This window comes from Salmo trutta, chromosome 35, assembly GCF_901001165.1.
Source record: "Salmo trutta chromosome 35, fSalTru1.1, whole genome shotgun sequence".
NCBI classification, from domain to species: Eukaryota; Metazoa; Chordata; class Actinopteri; order Salmoniformes; family Salmonidae; genus Salmo; species Salmo trutta.
This window is the reverse complement of record NC_042991.1, coordinates 14474178-14494709: the sequence shown is the minus strand read 5'-3', so window position 1 is coordinate 14494709 and position 20532 is coordinate 14474178. Positions and strand designations below refer to the sequence as shown.

General features: G+C 40.9%; 1 protein-coding gene across 2 annotated transcripts in view; it reads left to right on the top strand.

Annotated features, from left to right (window-relative positions):
• syne2a (spectrin repeat containing, nuclear envelope 2a) overlaps positions 1-20532 on the top strand; it is a 258178-nt gene that overhangs the window by 24376 nt on the left and 213270 nt on the right. For both annotated transcript variants that reach the window (XM_029733409.1, XM_029733408.1), the window contains exons 3-4: positions 10631-10692; positions 14385-14480. In XM_029733409.1, the coding sequence (XP_029589269.1) occupies positions 10631-10692; positions 14385-14480 (158 nt within the window). The remainder of the gene's footprint in view (positions 1-10630; positions 10693-14384; positions 14481-20532) is intronic.

Here is a 20532-nt window from a genome sequence, read left to right as displayed (position 1 = left end):
TTTTAGAGAATTTGGCAGTACGTCCAACCGGCCTCACAACCGCAGACCACGTGTAACCACGCCCAGGACCTCCACATCTGGCTTCTTCACCTCCGGGATCATCTGAGATCAGCCACCCAGACAGCTGATGGAACTGTGGATTTGCATAACTGAAGAATTTCTGCACAAACTGTCAGACACCATCTCAGGGAAGCTCATCTGCGTGCTCGTTGTCCTCACCAGGGTCTTGACCTGACTGCAGTTCGGTGTCGTAACCGACTTGACTGGGAAAATGCTCACCTTCGATGGCCACTGGTACTTTGAAGAAGTGAGCTCTTCATGGATGAATCCCGGTTTCAACCTTACCGGGCAGATGGCAGACAGCTTGTATGGCGTTGTGTGGGTGAGCGGTTTGCTGATGTCAACGTGTTGAACAGAGTGCCCCATGGTGGCGGTGGGGTTATGGTATGGGCAGGCAGGCATAAGCTGTGGACAACTAACACAATTGCACTTTAACGATGGCAATTTGAATGCACAGAGATACCGTGACGAGATCCTAAGGCCCATTGTCGTGTCATTCATCTGCCGCCATCACCTCATCTTTCAGCACGATAATGCACGGCCCCATGTCGCAAGGATCTGTACACAATTCCTGAAAGCTGAAAATGACCCTGTATACTCACCAGACATGTTACCCATTGAGCATGTTTGGGATGCTCTGGATTGACGTGTACGACAGCATTTTCTAGTTCCCACAAATATCCAGAAAATTTGCACAGCCATTGAAGAGGAGTGAGACAACATTCCACAGGCCACAATCAACAGCTTAATACTGACTGGTTTTCTTATCTACACTCCTACCTTTTTTTAAGGTATCTATGACCAACAGATGCATATCTCTATTCCCAGTCATGTGAAATCCACAGAGTAGGGCCTATTTCAATTGACTAATATCCTTATATGAACTGTAACAGTACAATCTTTGAAACTGTTGCAAGTGCATTCGGAAATATTCCGACCCCTTCACTTTTTACACATTTTGTTACGTTACAGCCTTATTATAAAATAAATACAATTGTTTCCCCCCATCAATCTACACACAATACTCCATAATGACAAAGCAAAAACAGGTTTTTAGAAATGTTTGCAAATGTATTAAAAATAAAAAAATGAAATATTTTTGACCCTTTACTCAGTACTTTGTTGAAGCGCCTTTGGCAGTGATTACAGCCTCGATTCTTCTTCGGTATGACGCTACAAGCTTGGCACACCTGTATTTGGGGAGTTTCTCCCATTCTTCTCTGCAGATCCTCTCCAGCTCTGTCAGGTTGGATGGGGAATGTTGCTGCACAGCTATTTTCAGGTCTCTCCAGAGATGTTCAGGGTTCAGGGTTCAGTCTGAGGTCCTGAGTGCTCTGGATTAGGTTTTCATCAAGCATCTCTCTGTACTTTGCTCTGTTCATCTTTCACTCGATCCTGAGTAGTCTCCCAGTCCCTGCCGCTTAAAACATCCCCACAGCATGATGCTGCCACCACCATGCTTCACCGTAGGGATGGTGCCAGGTTTCCTCCAGATGTGACGCTTGGCATTCAGGCCTAAAAGTTCAATCTTGTTTCTCATGGTCTGAGAGTCCTTTAGGTGCCTTTTGGCAAACTCCAAGTTGGCTGTCATGTACATTTTACTGAGGAGGGCCACTCTACCATAAATTACTGATTGGTGGAGTGCTTCAGAGATTGCTATCATTCTGGAAGGTTCTTTCATCTCCACAGATGAATGCAGGAGCTCTGTCAGTGACCATCGGGTTCTTGGTCATTTCCTTGGCTAAGGCCCTTCTCCCCCGATTGCTCAGTTTGGCTGGGCGGCCAGCTCTGGAAAGAGTCTTGGTGGTTCCAAACTTCTTCCATTTAAGAATGATGGAGGCCACTGTTTCTTGGGGACCTTCAATGCTGCTGCAAAAAAATGGTACCCTTCCCCAGATCTGTCCCTCGACACAATCCTGTTTCTGAGATCTACGGACAATTCCTTTGACCTCATGGCTTGGTTTTTGCTCTGACATGCACTGTCAACTATGGGACTTTATATAGACAGGTGTGTGCCTTTCCAAATCATGTCCAATCAATTGAATTTACCACAGGTAGACTCCAATCAAGTTGTAGAAATATCTCAAGGATGATCAATGGAAACAAGATGCACCTGAGCTCATTTTCAAATCTCATATCAAAGGGATATGAATACTTACGTAAATACATTTTAAGTTGACATTTTTAATACATTTGCAAAAATGTCTTAAAACCTGTTTTTGCTTTGTCATTATGGGGACTTTGTGTGTAGATTGATGAGGACATTTTTTCATTTAATCTATTTTAGAATAGGGCTGTAACATAACAAAATGTGTAAAAAGTGAAGGGTTCTGAATACTTTCCGAATGCAATGTATATTTTTGTTCAGTGTACATTTGCATAATTTGCTTGGGATTGGAATAACTTCTTATTTTGTTTTGATTGACCTACGTCAGGGTTGGGCAACTGACGGACCCCCTTTTGAAGGCCCTCGAATCAATCCCCCCCCCTCCAAAAAAATAACTCAGTCAGGGACTCAACTTACTGTTGCGAGTTAGGATAGTAGAATACACAAGGTGCAATTTCAAAATTTGGTAGTGCATCAGCAGTTCTCTATGGTTATGTCAGTCACTGATAGTCAGTCAATTAGCCCATGTCAGCTAACATTTTTTAGATTGCTAAGTTAGTTTAGCGGCCAGCTATCTAAACTTGTTATCCTGGTATGGATGTGGGTACGCAGACCCGATAGCAACTGCAGCCCCTCATGATGATTTCAGATTTTTTGTAGCCTTCACCCCATCAAAGTTGCCCATACCTGACAAACATGATTTAATTCCCCCTTGGCAATTGTGTAAATCTGAGAGGATTGGACAATATGGAGAATATTACACCTCAGTGAGAAAAGTGGAGCTACTATCATATTACTAATACCTATCCAAAGAGTTCAGTGCCTAGGGATGATGGATTTTCTGGACAGGGCTGAAGTCATATATTTATCACTGTTTCATACATCCCCAAAAAAGCCCAAGCCCTTACGCCAATATATTCTTGTAGAGCTCAAAGCATTGGATTGGTGTTAGCAATATGACGACGAGGTGATCGGTGTGTGGGGATAGTCATTCTGAGTCACGGTTGTGTCTAAGATGACCTTTCTGTCTAAGGTGACGTCACTTTATATTTATTTCACCTTTTTTTATACAGGTAAGTCAATTAACAACAAATTCTTATTTCCAATGACGACCTGTCAAACAGCAATAAACAACACATCAATAAACAACAATTACATAATACAACAATGACACAATGCATATCTATATACACGATACATGAAAAGCAAACACAAAACACGAAAATCAAAACACATTCTTCAGCAAAACGGCCCTCTAACATCCGACTGAATTGCCCTATAGGCACCAAATCCACCAACTTGAAGGAATTTTGGAGACCATTCCACATGATGCAACACTTCATTCTGCATATTGAATTTCAATGTCTCAGGGCTTCCATGAAGATTTATACCTTGTGAATACACCCCAGGTTCAGGCACGGCAAATTAGGCACTTTCTCAATCTGGGTAGAAGTTGCCCATAAGGACAGAGCTAGGATCAGATTACTCTCCTCCAGGGGGAAAAATTTGAAAATGACTGTAGATCAGTATCTAGGAGCAACTTCAACTGTGTTTACATCAAACCTGTAAAACAGGCAAAACACTGGGGTATCTGCTATAACCGGCTTTATACAAACAAGCAAGAGTGCCATTGTAATACTTTGCTTTCTTAGACAAACACTCTGACTGAGAAATAACTTGTCTCTTTACAAGCTATATTTATGGTTCTGCACTATGAGTTATACACTCTTGAGTTTCCCATGCAATGGTGTGCCAGGGTCAAACAACTGAACATTTGACAGTTTGCTAATAATGGTTGGATGGCTCGAAAGGTTAATGGCTGTTGTTGATGCAATTAAAGCTCAAAGTGTTGAGTCGCTGGGTCTGAAAAATGTCTGGTTGTTAATGGAGTGGAACTGAAGTTAAAGGTTAGACTCAGTCTCATTGCCACGAGCAGCACAGCAGATATTGAGATGAGCGAGATGGAAGACTTCGCTCTCACACGGTCACACACAGTATTGGCGCATGTGCACAGGTTCGCTTCATGATGTTCACAGCGTGGTAGCCAGGGCACCAAAACAGCTGAGAAGTTGTCCCCGCTATGCTGTTTACCTACTGCATCTACATCATATCGCTGAGTCTAGCTTTAAGAGTGCTCTATGTTTGGTGGAAGGTCTGGGGCCGTTTCTACTAAGCATCCCAGAAAAGGTCATATGAATCCTGTTGAAACCAGTTTTAAGACTAAAGAAATGTTTTCACATTTTTTATGCAACAATATCGGCAAGTGACTTGAATCCTACTGAGCCAAAGCTATTTAGAGTTGTTAAACGGGAGTGACAAGTGTGTTGATATAACAGTAACAGTCTATTATAAAAATGCAGCTTTAACAACCATCAGAATTGGTTAAAAAAGTTAAAGCATGCCAACATATTAGACAACAATTAAGAGTAGGCAAAGTGATCGTATTATGTGAAAATTATATCAAACGTTTTACCATTGCAACATTTGATGGTTGAGGAGTATTATAGAGTTCACAGCGGGCAATTTTCTCATCGCAATTGGTTATTCTCCATCATTTGCAACAATGTCAATGAGCGTTATCACTCTTTCCTTTGCGATACCTCAAGCTCTCATGATTACCAGGTGAGATACACTTTTAGGAGTTGATTTTGCTCCTGGCTCAGAGTGTCTGGACAGTGTGTTGGGGATACGGGGTAGCAATGAACCCTGAGACGGGATTGCTAGCAAGGCTGGAAATTCAAAACATCAAAAATCTAATAATTTCAATTTCTCAAACAATCAACTATTTTACACCATTTAAAAGATAAACATCTCCTTAATCTAACCACATTGTTCGATTTTCAAAGAGGCTTTACGGCAAAAGCATAAAGTTAGATTATGTTAGGACAGTACATAGCCACAAAAGTACAAACATCCATTTTCAATTCAAGGTCAGGCGTCACCAAAAGCAGAAACCAGCTAGAATTATGCACCAACCTTTGACAATCTCCATCAGATGACACTCCTAGGACATTATGTTATACAATACATGCATTTTTTGTTCCATCAAGTTCATATTTATATCCAAAAACAGCATTTTACAGTAGCGGTGAAATTCAGATTTTTTTCTTCTCTGAAATGTTTCCGGTGAACAACGTTACAATTTACAAAATTACTATTCGAAAACATTGGTAAATTATAATATTGTCATTCAAATAATTATAGTTTAACATTTCGTAAATGCTACTCTATTGCCAGATTTCAAAATAACTTTACTGGGAAATCACAAGTTGCAATAAACCGGGTGCTGTGCTAAGAACAATAGGCTAGGCTATATAGGTTAGCATCATCTTGTAACCATGTAATATCAATAATACTATTGTCAATAATCCCTTACCTTTGATTATCTTCATCCATTGGCACTTCCAGGAATCCCAGGACCACAACAAATGTGGTTTCTTTTGACAAAGTTCATAATTGATGTCCAAATAACTCCAAGTTGTTCCATGTTGTTAGCTCTTCGATGGCTACTAAAAAGTAGCGCGGGGGGGTGTGAAGTCACGGCAAAAAGTTTTAAAAGTTTTAAAAAGAATCTATTTACGTTCGTTCAAACATGTCAAACGTTGTTTAGCATCAATCTTTAGAGCCATTTTTAACGTGAAACATCAGTAATGTTTCAACCCGACCTCACCTGTGTCTAGAAAAACGTTTTTGAAAAATGTCTCGCGTCTCATGATTGCGCAGGTGCAGGCAATAATGGAAGTGACGACATCCCAGGGACGTCAACTTCCCTGCATTCTAATTTGGTCTCTGTTAATCATAGACGCTTCAAACAACTTTATAAAGATCGCTGACATCTAGTGGAAGCCGTAGGAGTTGCGAAATGAATCCTTTCTCACTGTGGTATCTATTAAACAATGACACAAAAAAATAGTACAGCCACAAAATTCTTTTTTTCTCTCAGGTTTTCTCAGGTTTTTGCCTGCCATATGAGTTTTGTTATACTTACAGACACCATTCAAACAGTTTTAGAAAATTCCGAGTGTTTTCTATCCAAATCTGGTAATAATATGCATATCCTAGCTTCTGAGTTGGTGTAGGTGGCAGTTAAAAATGGGCACATATTTTTTCCAAAATTCTCAATACTGCCCCCTAGCCCGTAGAGGTTATTAACAACATCCTGAAATTTACTCGGAGCTGGGAGTGTTTTTGTTGTCTTAAAATGGTTTTTTTAAAACAGGATTCCTAGGACCTTTTCTGGGATGCCTTGTGGATATTGGCCCTGGTCTGGGGACTACGTGGTGCAGTTCTTTGCACCCCCTTTGCCTGTGTGTGTGCCCACCTATAACCGCGACCATCATCTGGACCTGGTTTTTACCAAGGGGCTTTCTATTGACATATCCTCTATTGTTGATGTTGCTTTATCTGATCCCCACTGTGCATTTTTTTACTACTACTAGGTTAATACTGTGCTAACACATTATTAAGAAACGCTATCTTACCTCTGAAGTTGCTACAGATTTTATTGAGTGTATGAACAGTACACCATCACCTATTCTGCCTTCCTCTTGTGATGATTTAGTTGATAACTTCACTAGCAAATTAAGGGCAACTATTGATTCCATAGCTCCGGCAAAGTTGAAAAAGGCCACATCCGAACGGAGAGCCCCTTGGATGAGTGAGGAAACTAATATATTAAAGAGAAATTGCAGAAAGGCAGAGCGGAAGTGGAGAAAGTAAAAGTTTCAGGTCCATAATGATATTCTGAGAGAGCAACTTGACATATACAGTACCTGTCAAAGGTTTGGACATACCTACTCATTCAAGGGGTTTTATTAATTTTTTCTTTTGAGATTCTTCAAAGTAGCCACCTTTTGCCTTGATGACAGCTTTGCACGCTCATTCTCTCAACCAGCTTATTGAGGTAGTCACCTGGCATGTATTTCAATTAACAGGTGTGCCTTGTTAAAAGTAAATTTTTTATGCATTTGTGCCATTCAGTTGTGTTGTGTCAAGGTAGGGGTGGTATACCAAAAACCATCAAGCGCTATGATGAAACTGGCTCTCATGAGGATCGCCACAGGAAAGGAAGACCCAGAGTTACCTCTGCTGCAGATGATAAGTTCATTAGAGTTACTAGCCTTAGAAATTGCAGCCCAAATAAATGCTTCACAGAGTTCAAGTAACAGACACATCTCAACATCAATTGTTCAGAGGAGACTGAGTGAATCAGGCCTTCATGATTGAATTTCTGCAAAGAAACCACTACTAAAGGACACCAATAATAAGACGAGACTTGCTTGGGGCAAGAAACACGAGCAATGGACATTAGACCGGTGGAAATCTGTCCTTTGGTCTGATGAGTGCAAATTTGAGATTTTTGGTTCCAACAGCCATGCCTATGTGAGACGCAGAGTAGGTGAACGAATTATCTCTACATGTGTGGTTCCCACTGTGAAGCATGGAAGAGGAGGTGTGATGGTGTGGGGTGCTTTGCTGGTGACACTGTCTGTGATTTATTTAGAATTCAAGACACACTTAACCAGTATGGCTACCACAGCATTCTGCATCGATACGCCATCCCATGTGGTTTGCGCTTAGTGGGACTATCATTTGTTTTTCAACAGGACAATGACCCAAAACACACCTCCAGGCTCTGTAAGGGCTGTTTGACCAAGAAGGAGAGTGATGGAGTGCTGCATCAGATGACCTGGCCTCCACAATCACCCAACCTCAACCCAATTGAGATGGTTTGGGATTAGTTGGACTGCAAAGTGAAGGAAAAGCATCTAACAAGTGCTCAGCATATGTGGGAACTCCTTCAAGATTGAAGCTGGTTGAGATAATGCCAAGAGTGTGCAAGCTGTCATCACGGCAAAGGATGGCTACTTTGAAGAATATAAAATCGAAAATATATTTGAATTTGTTTAACACTTTTTTGGTTACTACATCAAATAAAATGTTATTTGTCGCATGCACCAAATACAGTTAAATGCTTACAAGCCCTAACCAACAATGCAGTTTAAAAAAAATTGAAGAGCATGATTCCATATGTGTTCTTTCATAGTTTTGATGTCTTCACTATTATTTTACAATGTAGAAAATAGTAAAAATAAAGAAAAACCCCTGAATGAGTAGGTGTGTCCAAACTTTTGACTGGTACTGCATAACAAGGCAATTTGAAATGCCAGACGGGCTCATTTGTCTAACTTGATCACTAATAATCAGTATAACTTGAGAATACTCTTCTCGGCCATTGATGGCCTGATAAATCCTACCCCCGCAAACCTATGTGAACTTTCCTCCACGTCTAAATGGGATGAGTTTGCGACATATTTCAGAGATAAGATAACACACGTTAGGCTGGGTATCAGTCAGGTAAGACCTGATGAGAAGTTTGATATGTGTCCTAGCCTACCACGCAAAGGCACTATGGATTTATTTTCCCTGGTTGATACAGACATGCTCAGGAAAGTGAGATCACAACTTAAGCATTCTACCTGCCTTCTTGATCCTTCTACATAACAGTTTTTAATTGCATATCTGAAGAAGTGCGAGCTATTGTTAATCATTCCCTGTTCACAGGCACTTTCCCCACTGCACTAAAAACTGCTATGGTGAAACCCTTTCTGAAGAAAAGTATTCTAGATTCTTCAGCTCTTAGATATTTTCAGCCAATCTCCAACCTTCCATTCTTAAGCAAAATGTAAATTTCTGTGTCACCAGAGGATTTTAGCTCCACGGATAAATTATTAGACTGTATTAGTGATTTAAATACTTGGATGGCTCACAACTTCCTCCAGCGAAATCAAGACAAGACCTAGGTACTTATTGTTGGAGCCAAACCACAGAGAGAGAATCTGGCCGCACATTTTAATTCACGGGCAATAAAGGTGTTATTTTAGATTCTGAACTTAATTTTAAATTGCACATTAGGAATGTGACCAAAATAGCTTTTACCACCTGAGGAACATTGCCAAGGTGCGGCCGTTTCTCTCTCAGACTGCTACAGAGAGGCTTGACTTCTGTAATGCTCTCCTGTCTGGTCTACCCAAGAAAGCCATTGGCAAAACATACCGGTTTTAAGTTTTCTGCACTGACTGCCTGTGAGTTTAAGAATACATTTTAAGATTCTTCTATTGGTTTTTAAATCAATCCGTGATTGTACACCCCAATACATGTCAGGCATGCTTTTAAGTTATGTATCCAGTAGGTCCCTCAGGTCCTCTGGCACTGGCCTTTTAACTATCCCAAAGCCTAGGATCAAGAGGAATGGAGAGGCAGCCTTTAGTTACTATGCCCCCAGCCTCTGGAATAGCCTGCCAGAGAACCTGAGGGGTGCCGAAACTGTGGATATATTTAGTATTTCAGTTTTTCTTGTTATTATTTTGTTTTTTATCCTCATATGTTTGTTGTGTAGTAATATTTGTTTTTCCTGTGAAGCACATTGCATTATATTCCATGTCTGAATTGTGCTGTATAAATGAATCTTGATTTGATTTGTTTGTCTGCGTGTCTGTGTGAGAGAGAGCGAGAGAGAGAGAAAGCTGTCTCACAGTCTTGGGCCTGTCCTGTCATGTAGCACTAAGTGGTGCAGTCTTTTGGCCCTGTAAACCCTTTTTGCCGGTGTGGGTGTGGGTGTGGGTGTGCGTGTTGGTGGTGTGTGTGTCTTACATTTTTTGGATCTTGTCCCGTCATGTATCATGAACACCTTGGCCAGATCCCAGACCCAAAGCTGTCTCTAGCTATCCTTAATTAGCACAGGAAAAAACCTTGCTCCACTGTAAGGAATGGTCTGAAGATAACCTGTCGGCAACCACAGAGAAAGAGAGGAAGGGAGAGAGAGCAGGAGTGAGAGAGAGAGATATTTTGAGTTGTAAGTGGAGTTTTGTGTCTGGTCATCATACTCTGATACTCAAGGAGAGAGGCAGAGAAGAGAGTCCGACAGAGAGAGAGAGAGAGAGAGAGACAGACAGACAGAGTGGAGTTTTGTGTCTGGTCATGATCCACTGGGCGGCTTAAGAATGGAGGGTCAACAATCTGAAATGGAGATAGAGGTCCCTGAATACTCTGACTTTGGTAAGTTGTCTAAAGAACTTTCATGTGTGTTTTTCAGTCTATTTTTGTGAAAGTTATATGGATATTGCATACATCATATGCAATGGAGAATTTCTGACTGATTCATTCAAGTTCATAGTGATTTCACTGATGAATGCATCATACTCAAAGTGTGAACAAGACATACTGTAACACAGTAAATTTATGCTATTTTTGTATATATTTCAGCAATATTGGCCCTTTTCTTCTATGTTGGAACAAATAACTAATTTCAAATTATTCTTGACTCACCAATTGAATATATCCCAAATGGCACCCTATTCCCTACATACCGCACTACTTTTCACCAGAGTCTCATGGGTCTGGTAAACAGTACTCCATTTGTGGTGCAGGCTATGTAATGTAGTGCCTTTCTTTTCCCAATAGTGGAGCAAGAACAGATTCAGAAGAGAACCTTCACCAACTGGATCAATGCTCAACTATCTAAGGTGAGTCTAAAGATGGAAAGTCCAGTGTGTGTGTGTGTGTGTGTGTGTGTGTGTGTGTGTGTGTGTGTGTGTGTGTGTGTGTGTGTGCGCATGTTTGTGTCTGTGCATGCGTGTGTGTGTCAGGCAACATCAGTCTAAAATGTATAGCAACATTACATCACATGCAATTGAAGTTGGAAGTTTACATACACCTTAGCCAAATACATTTAAACTCAGTTTTTCACAATTCCTGACATTTAATCCTTGTAACAATTCCCTGTGTTAGGTCAGTTAGGATCACCACTTTATTTTAAGAATGTGAAATGTCAGAATAATAGCAGAGAGAATGATTTATTTCAGCTTTTATTTCTTTCATCACATTCCCACTGGGTCAGAAGTTTACATACACTCAATTAGTACTTGGTAGCATTTCCTTTAAATTGTTTAACTTGGGTCAAATGTTTTGTGTAGCCTTCCACAATAAGTTGGGTGACTTTTGGCCCATTCCTCCTGACAGAGCTGGTATAACTAAGTCAGGTTTGTAGGCCTCCTTGCTCGCACAGGCTTTTTCAGTTCTGCCCACACATGTTCTATGGGATTGATGTCAGGGCTTTGTGATGGCCACTCCAATACCTTGACTTTGTTGTCCTTAAGTCTTTTTGCCACAACTTTGGAAGTATGCTTGGAGTCATTGTCCATTTGGAAGACCCATTTAACTTCCTGACTGATGTCTTGAGATGTTGCTTCAATATATCCACATAATTTTCCTCCCTCATGATGCCATCTATTTTGTGAAGTGCACCAGTCCCTCCTGCAGCAAAGCAACCCCCACAACATGATGCTGCCACCCCCATGCTTCATGGTTGGGATGGTGTTCTTCAGCTTGCAAGCCTCCCCCTTTTTCCTCCAAACATAACGATGGTCATTATGGCCGACCAATTCTATTTTTGTTTCATCAGACCAGAGGAGTTTTAATCAACCTAAGTGTATGTAAACTTCCGACTTCAACTGTATGTTGTTGCCTGGACAGATATAACTTGTATAGGTTTAAGTTATGAACATAAAAACAAAGAAGAGAGAAGAGAGACAGATATCTGGAGATAAATTGTCACAGCTTTCCCTTCCATTTGACTTTCCAAGAGACACTTTTCAACTGAAACATGCTATTTTAAGAGGGATAACCTCACCACTCTCATTTGCAATGCTATTTTAAGATGGATAACCTCACCACTCTCATCTGCAATGCCCTGTCCAAACTTAACCGGTAGCACCACTCGTAAAACATCCCTCGTATAGTCTCTACATGATGCTGTTATGAGCATCATATACTAGAACTTTATTACCATTCTATGAGGCCAGCATGCAAGATGCACAAAAAGTACGATCTTTGTCCTCATGTGCAGTTGCAAACTTTTTTTATGGCAGTTTTGGATCAGTGGCTTCTTCCTTGCTGAGCGGCCTTTCAGGTTATGTTGATATAGGACTTGTTTTACTGTGGATATGGATACTTTTGTACCTGTTTCCTCCAGCATCTTCACAAGGTCCTCTGCTGTTGTTCTGGGATTGATTTGCACTTTTGCACCAAATCACGTTCATCTCTAGGAGACAGAACGCGTCTCCTTCCTGAGCGGTGTGACGGCTGCGTGGTCCCATGGTGTTTATACTTGCGTACTATTGTTTGTACAGATGAACGTGGTACCTTCAGGCGTTTGGAAATTTCTCCCAAGGATGAACCAGACTTGTGGAGGTTTAAAAAACATTTTCTCTGAGGTATTGGCTGATTTCTTTTGATTTTGCCGTGATGTCAAGCAAAGAGGCACTGAGTTTGAAGGTAGGCCTTGAAATACATCCACAGGTACACCTCCAGTTGACTCAAATGATGTCAATTAACATATCAGAAGCTTCTAAAGCCATGACATCATTTTCTGGAATTTTCCAAGCTGTTTAAGGGCACAGTCAACTTAGTGTTTGTAAACTTCTGACCCAGTGGAATTGTGATACAGTGAATTATAAGTGAAATAATCTGTCTGAAACAATTGTTGGTAAAATTACTTGTGTCATGCACAAAGTAGATGTCCTAATCGACTTGTCAAAACTATAGTTTGTTAACAAGAAATTTGTGGGGTGGTTGAAAACGAGTTTTAATCAACCTAAGTGTATGTAAACTTCCGACTTCAACTGTATGTTGTTGCCTGGACAGATATAACTTGTATAGGTTTAAGTTATGAACATAAAAACAAAGAAGAGAGAAGAGAGACAGATATCTGGAGATAAATTGTCACAGCTTTCCCTTCCATTTGACTTTCCAAGAGACACTTTTCAACTGAAACATGCTATTTTAAGAGGGATAACCTCACCACTCTCATTTGCAATGCTATTTTAAGATGGATAACCTCACCACTCTCATCTGCAATGCCCTGTCCAAACTTAACCGGTAGCACCACTCGTAAAACATCCCTCGTATAGTCTCTACATGATGCTGTTATGAGCATCATATACTAGAACTTTATTACCATTCTATGAGGCCAGCATGCAAGATGCACACGAGTCAGCCACGGTTTGGCACAAAGCCAACTTAATAAGCTTCTGTAGATAATTGTTACTGTCATGAGACTACAAAGACACTTCTTGTCAGATCGGTTGCTGAAATCAGCTGTCATTACTGTCGAAGGCTTCCATCACTCCGATGTTTTCAGGTTAAAAACATGAGGAGTGTGGCCTGTGTGGTCCAGCGCTTAGTATCCCAGACTCCGGCAAACATGTATACCAGAGAAGGGTTTGAATCCGACCCACTGCCCCTTTGACTCACAATATCTCCCATCTTTCCTGTTTCCTCTTCACTGTCCTATCTTAATAAATACATAAAAACCCTCCCCCACAGAAATATATAAAGTATATATATATATATATATTTTTTTTTTTTAATGAGTCGCGCCTCTGGGGAGAACTTGTTAAATCTCTCACTGCATGGAGCTCTGTGACTTGCCTTCACTGTTGTGACGGGCTCATTAGGACATTAGGACATTAGCACTACTAGACAAATGCTGACTCATTGCACAGTGAAGTGAAGGGGGGGTTGTACGACAGGGGGCTAAAGTATTAATAGAGCCTGGGCAGTGGAGCAGGCTAGCAGGTTGTAAGGTGAGCTGACCCCGCTTCCCACCGCCACTCCCACATCCACGTGCTCAGCACCAGATTCCAACTACTTCAGTCTCTCATCATAAAACTGATAACCTGTGATCTATTATATCTTATTACCTCTGTAACAAGACCTATATACACAAGCCACCTTCACTGATTTAAACTTTTCTGTAGCTTGTATAGAATTATCAACTGGGTGGTTCTAGCCCTGAATGCTGATTGGCTGAAAGCCATGGTATATCAGACCATATACCACTGGTATGACAAAACATTTAGTTTTACTGCTCTAAATACGTTGGTAACCAGTTTATAATACAACCCCCCCTTCACTTCACTGTGCAATAAATATAATTTGCTCCAATATGATATCATGTAGGTTCATTGATGTGTTTATAAAAAGTTTGAATAGCATGAAGCGGTAGTGGGTTTTCAGCGTCTCTTGTAATATTTCGGATCAGCCAATCTGAGCCTAGCTAACAATAATCATGAAGTTGTCTATCCACCCAAGTCATCATATGAATTACAATACCTCATGGATTATAATAGAGATGTTGTTCTTTGTGTTGTCCCAGAGGAGCCCTCCCACAACAGTGCTGGACCTGTTCTCTGACCTTAGAGATGGGGCTCGCCTCCTTGACCTGCTCGAGGTGATGAGCGGCCAGCGCATGGTGAGTGACCCCCCATGAATGGGTTAAGTTTAGGGTTAGGATAGGGGTCAGGCTTAGGGTTAAGGGTTAGAGGTAGGGATGTAACGATTCACCGATACCCATCGGTGCCCGGTTCAAATGTTTAAGATACGAGTGCATCTCACTGCGGGACCCCAAACCGATCCAAATGTAGCATGCATCGATCAGAAAATAGATTCAAATATTACAAATTGCCGGTTCACTAACATTCTTTGCAAAAATTACTTTCTTTCTACCCTCCGAAAATACCTCTCTTCTTTTGTGACAACTGTGTCCTCTTCTTCGGTGTCGAACTAAGCGTGTAATTATGTTGACAGTCATTGATTTACATGTTATTTTGCAGGTCAAACAACCCTAGGCAATATCATTAGCCTAGTAAAATTGCTTGCGCTGACCAATGAGAGGTAGGCCTATTCCTGATCTGGCACATCTGCACGTCACCTTCAGCATTCAAATGTTTGTAAAATGGCTTGTGCAATATGAGGCTTTATTAGTTGAGTGACAACCAATGTAATTTGCTAGGTAATTCTTTCTTCACATTTTCAAACAGTACATTTATATTTTCCAACGGGGCTATACATTTGGGTGAGGTTATTTTCTCGCATGAGTAGCCTTGTTTCACTGCCCCCCCCAAAATTAAACCATCTAGTGTTCAGCGAAATAACAACACAATGTCAAATTGTGAGAAATCTCCACATGTTATTACGAAAAGAAACTGGAAGCAGTTTGATATTCAAGGTTTTTTACATGATGTATCTAGCATTGAATGGAATAGAATGGAATTAATTCCTGATGTTGAACTAGCCTTTTCTTACTTCCACAACGCATTCCAGGATGTATACAATAGGCATGCCCCTTTTAAAAAATTCAGGATTAAGGGCAGAAAGAACCCTTGGTTTACTAAGGAACTTACAAAAATCATAAGGGAACGGAATGCTATGTGGGCTAAAGCAAGAGGGACTGGTTTGGCAGATGATTGGATGGCTTTTAAACGTCTTTTGAAATATGGGGGTGGCTATGATCCGTAAATTGAAAGCAGACCACTACCTGAAATCTACTTCACAAAATTTAAATAATCCATCCAAATTTTGGCAAGTAGTGAAAGGTTTGGAGTAAAGAAAAGATACACAGCTTCCTAAACAATTGTTGGTTGACACACATATTGTAACTGAGAGAACTTCCATTCTGAAAGCATTGAACCAGCATTTTTTAGATGCAGTCATTTTATTTGAAAAGGTCAAAGGTATAATTGAGCCCCCTATAAATGTATCTGACATCCCTGTGCACTCCTTCACCAGCTTCTCCTTTTCATCCTTCTCTGTTTCAGAAGTGTGTAAAGCCCTGAAAGAAATTGATTTTAAAAAATCCCCTGGCCCTGATGAACTAGACCCCCGCCTCCTACACCTAGCCGCAGACATCATTGCTCCCCCGTTAACATGTATTTTTAACCTTACGCTTGATGTTAAGGAAATCCCCAAGTTATGGAAATCTGCTTTTGTACTGCCTCTCCTGAAAGGTGGAGATCCCTCGCTACTTGACAACTATCGACCCATATCAAAATTGTCTGTACTATCAAAGGTACTGGAGTCCTTAGTTAGTAGGCAGCTAAAGACCTACTTCCAAGAAAACAACATCTTAAATGGAATGCAATCAGGTTTTAGGTCTGGCCACAGCACTGTTTCAGCAACATTGAAGGTTTTAAATAACATCCACTGTGCTCTTGATAAGAAGTTACATTGTGTGTCTGTTTTTATTGATTTGTCGAAGGCTTTTGACACCGTGGACCATGCTGTGTTAGTGCAAAGGTTAAAATGTTGTGGAATTACTGGTCATGCTCTAGATTGGTTTATAAATTACCTATCAAATTGTACACAATGTGTAATGGCGGATGGTTGGAAATCTGAGTCCATAGAGGTGTGCTAAGGTGTTCCGCAAGGTTCTATTTTGGGCCCACTGTTGTTCATTTTGTATATCAACAACATTGGGGATCTTATTGAAACAGCGGATGTTAATTTTTATGCAGATGATATTGTTCTTTATTCAAGTGGTAGTAGTTTATCTTTAGCTTTGAAAATGCCCAAAGAGCATTTAACATCATACAACAGAATCTGTATGATTTAAAGCTGATTCTAAATTCGGGTAAAACAAAATGCATGGTTTTTTCAAATGCCAGGCATGTTACAAATCATGTCATTGCTACATTGGCTGGACATACTATAGAGCAAGTTAAAGTGTACAAATATTTGGGTGTGTTGGTTGATGATAAGCTGAGCTTCACTGTGCATGTAGAGAACTTGATAAGGAAGCTCAAGCTGAAAATAGGATTTTATTACCGGCATAAGACTTGTTTTTCTTTTGAGGCCAGGAAGGAGCTGGTACGATGTACATTACTGTCGGTTTTAGATTTTAGTGATGTTATATATATGCAGGCCTCAGTCACTACCCTGAGAGCACTTGATTCAGTGTATCATGCAGCCCTCAGGTTCATTACAAATCAGAAACGTCTAACACATTATTGTGATCTCTACAGCGCTGTTGGCTGGTCGTCATTGACCTTGCGTAGGCTTAAACACTGGTATACACTGATTTATAAGGCCATATTGGGTAAAATGCCATTTTATCTCTGTTCTTTTTTAGTCAGGTCAGTAAATAAATATCAATTACGGTCCCATTCTGATTTGCTTCTAACAGTACCAAAAATTAGAACAGGTCATGGTAGAAATACAGTGAGGGAAAAAAGTATTTGATCCCCTGCTGATCTTGTACGTTTGCCCAATGACAAAGAAATGATCAGTCTATAATTTTAATGGTAGGTTTATTTGAACAGTGAGAGACAGAATAACAACAATAAAATCCAGAAAAACGCATGTCAAAAATGTTATAAATTGATTTGCATTTTAATGAGGGAAATAAGTATTTGACCCCCTCTCAATCAGAAAGATTTCTGGCTCCCAGGTGACTTTTATACAGGTAACGAGCTGAGATTAGGAGCACACTCTTAAAGGGAGTGCTCCTAATCTCAGCTTGTTACCTGTATAAAAGACAATCAATCAATCAGATTCCAAACTCTCCACCATGGCCAAGACCAAAGAGCTCTCCAAGGATGTCAGGGACAATATTGTAGACCTTCACAAGGCTGGAATGGGCTTGGAAAGACCATCACCACGCAGCTTGGTGAGAAGGTGACAACAGTTGGTGCGATTATTTGCAAATGGAAGAAACACAAAAGAACTGTCAATGTCCCTCGGCCTGGGGCTCCATGCAAGATCTCACCTCGTGGAGTTGCAATGATCATGAGAACAGTGAGGAATCAGCCCAGAACTACACGGGAGGATCTTGTCAATGATCTCAAGGCAGCTGGGACCATAGTCACCGAGAAAACAATTGGTAACACACTACGCCGTGAAGGACTGAAATCTTGCAGTGCCCGCAAGGTCCCCCCTGCTCAAGAAAGCACATATACATGCCCGTCTGAAGTTTGCCAATGAACATCTGAATGATTCAGAGGACAACTGGGTGAAAGTGTTGTGGTCAGATGAGACCAAAATGGAGCTATTTGGCATCAACTCAACTCGCAGTGTTTGGAGGAGGAGGAATGCTGCCTATGACCCCAAGAACACCATCCCCACCGTCAAACATGGAGGTGGAAACATTATGCTTTGGGGGTGTTTTTCTGCTAAGGGGACAGGACAACTTCACCGCATCAAAGGGACGATGGACGGGGCCATGTTCCGTCAAATCTTGGGTGAGAACCTCCTTCCCTCAGCCAGGGCATTGAAAATGGGTCGTGGGTGGGTATTCCAGCATGACAATGATCCAAAACACATGGCCAAGGCAACAAAGGAGTGGCTCAAGAAGAAGCACATTAAGGTCCTGGAGTGGCCTAGCCAGTCTCCAGACCTTAATCCCATAGAAAATCTGTGGAGGGAGCTGAAGGTTCGAGTTACCAAACGTCAGCCTCGAAACCTTAATGACTTGGAGAAGATCTGCAAAGAGGAGTGGGACAAAATCCCTCCTGAGATGTGTGCAAACCTGGTGGCCAACTACAAGAAACGTCTGACCTCTGTGATTGCCAACAAGGGTTTTGCCACCAAGTACTAAGTCATGTTTTGCAGAGGGGTCAAATACTTTTTTCCCTCATTAAAATGCAAATCAATTTATAACATTTTTGACATGTGTTTTTCTGGATTTTTTTGTGGTTATTCTGTCTCTCACTGTTCAAATAAACCTACCATTAAAATTATAGACTGATCATTTCTTTGTCAGTGGGCAAACGTACAAAATCAGCAGGGGATCAAATACTTTTTTCCCTCACTGTAGTTTTAGTTACTTAGCACCGTGGTCCTGGAATTCTCTCCTGAACATTTTAAAATGTTATGATCTAGTTTTGTTGGTGGAGTTTAAACACTTGATCGATGTATATATCATAGAAGAGTGTAATTGTTTTTAGGCCAGCTGTTTTTAGTCAAGATGTTTGTGTTTTTAATGTAATATGTAATTGTTGTACTGTATGTGTCTTTATAATTTTGTTTAATGTTGTGTTAGTGTATGTAAGTTGTTTTGTCTGAAACGTTGTTCCCCCTGCTGCTATTGGACCAGGTCTGTCTTGGTAAAGGGATATTACCTCAATGAGAAAAAACCTGTATAAATAAAGGTAAAATAAAAAAATAAAAAATACAGGTTGCCTAGTCAAATAATTAACATCCAATCACATTAACCGTTTCTCTCTCGCGGGAAACCTTCACTCTTGCGCAGACATTTAGGAACGAAACATGACAATTTGAAAAATAAGCCACAGGAGTTTTTGAGCGAGAATAAAGACAACTTTTGAATAGTAAGACGTATAAAACCATCAGATACCATTAATAAGAAGGGTCTAGAAGCGTCTTATATGGTGAGCTACCGAGTGGCTAGGACAGGCAAACCCCATACTATTGTGGAGGACTTAATTCTTCCTGCTGCCGTGGATATGGCTGGGACAATAATGGGACAAATGTCACGTCCTGACCATAGAAAGATGTTATTTTCTATGGTAGAGTAGGTCAGGGCATGACAGGTTTTTTCCCTATGTTTTCTCTTTCTATGTTGTCAGGGTCTAGTTTTCTATTTCTATGTTGGGTTTTTGTTTGGGGTGATCTCCAATTAGAGGCAGCTGGTCCTCGTTGTCTCTAATTGGAGATCATACTTAAGTAGGGTTTTTTTCCACCTGGGTTTGTGAGATATTATCTTTGAGTCAGTGTATGTTTCACCTCTGCGTCATGGTTTGTTGTTTTTGTCATTCAGTTTATTTATATGTATTGCATAGTTTCACAGTGTAAATAAAATGTGGAACACGACACACACGCTGCACTTTGGTCCGCTTCTCCTTACGACAGCCGTGACAAGAAAAGGCCCAAAAAACTATACAGACAATGCCTTCATCAAACAACGCTGTTTCACGATGCATCAGTGACATGGCAGGAGATGTTTTGAAACAATTACTGCTTCGCATACAAGCTAGTGATTTATATGCGTTACAGCTGATGAGTCAACAGACGTGGCGGGCCTGGCACAGCTCCTGGTATATGTCCGTTACATTTATGGGGGGTCAATTAAGGAAGACATCCTCTTCTGGCAACCAGGACAACATGAGAGGATATTTTTAAAGTACTGGACAGCTTTGTGACATCAAATGGACTTTGGTGGTCAAGATGTGTTGGTATCTGTACTGATGGCGCAAAGCCATGACAGCGAGACATAGTGGAGTGGTAGGTGCGTGCAAGCAGTTGCTCCCGATGCCACTTGGGTACACTGCAGCATCCACGGAGAGGCTCTTGCTGCCAAGGGAATGCCTGACAGGTTGAAAGACGTTTTGGACACTGCAGTGAAAATAGTTAACTTTGTTAAAGCAAGGCTCCTGAACTCTCGTGCATTTTCTGCATTATGCAATGATATGGGCAGCGACCATGTAATGCTTTTACAACATACAGAAGTGTGCTGGTTATGCAACAAGCGGTTCTGTGAAAATTGAATTTAATCAGAAGCCACTGCCAGA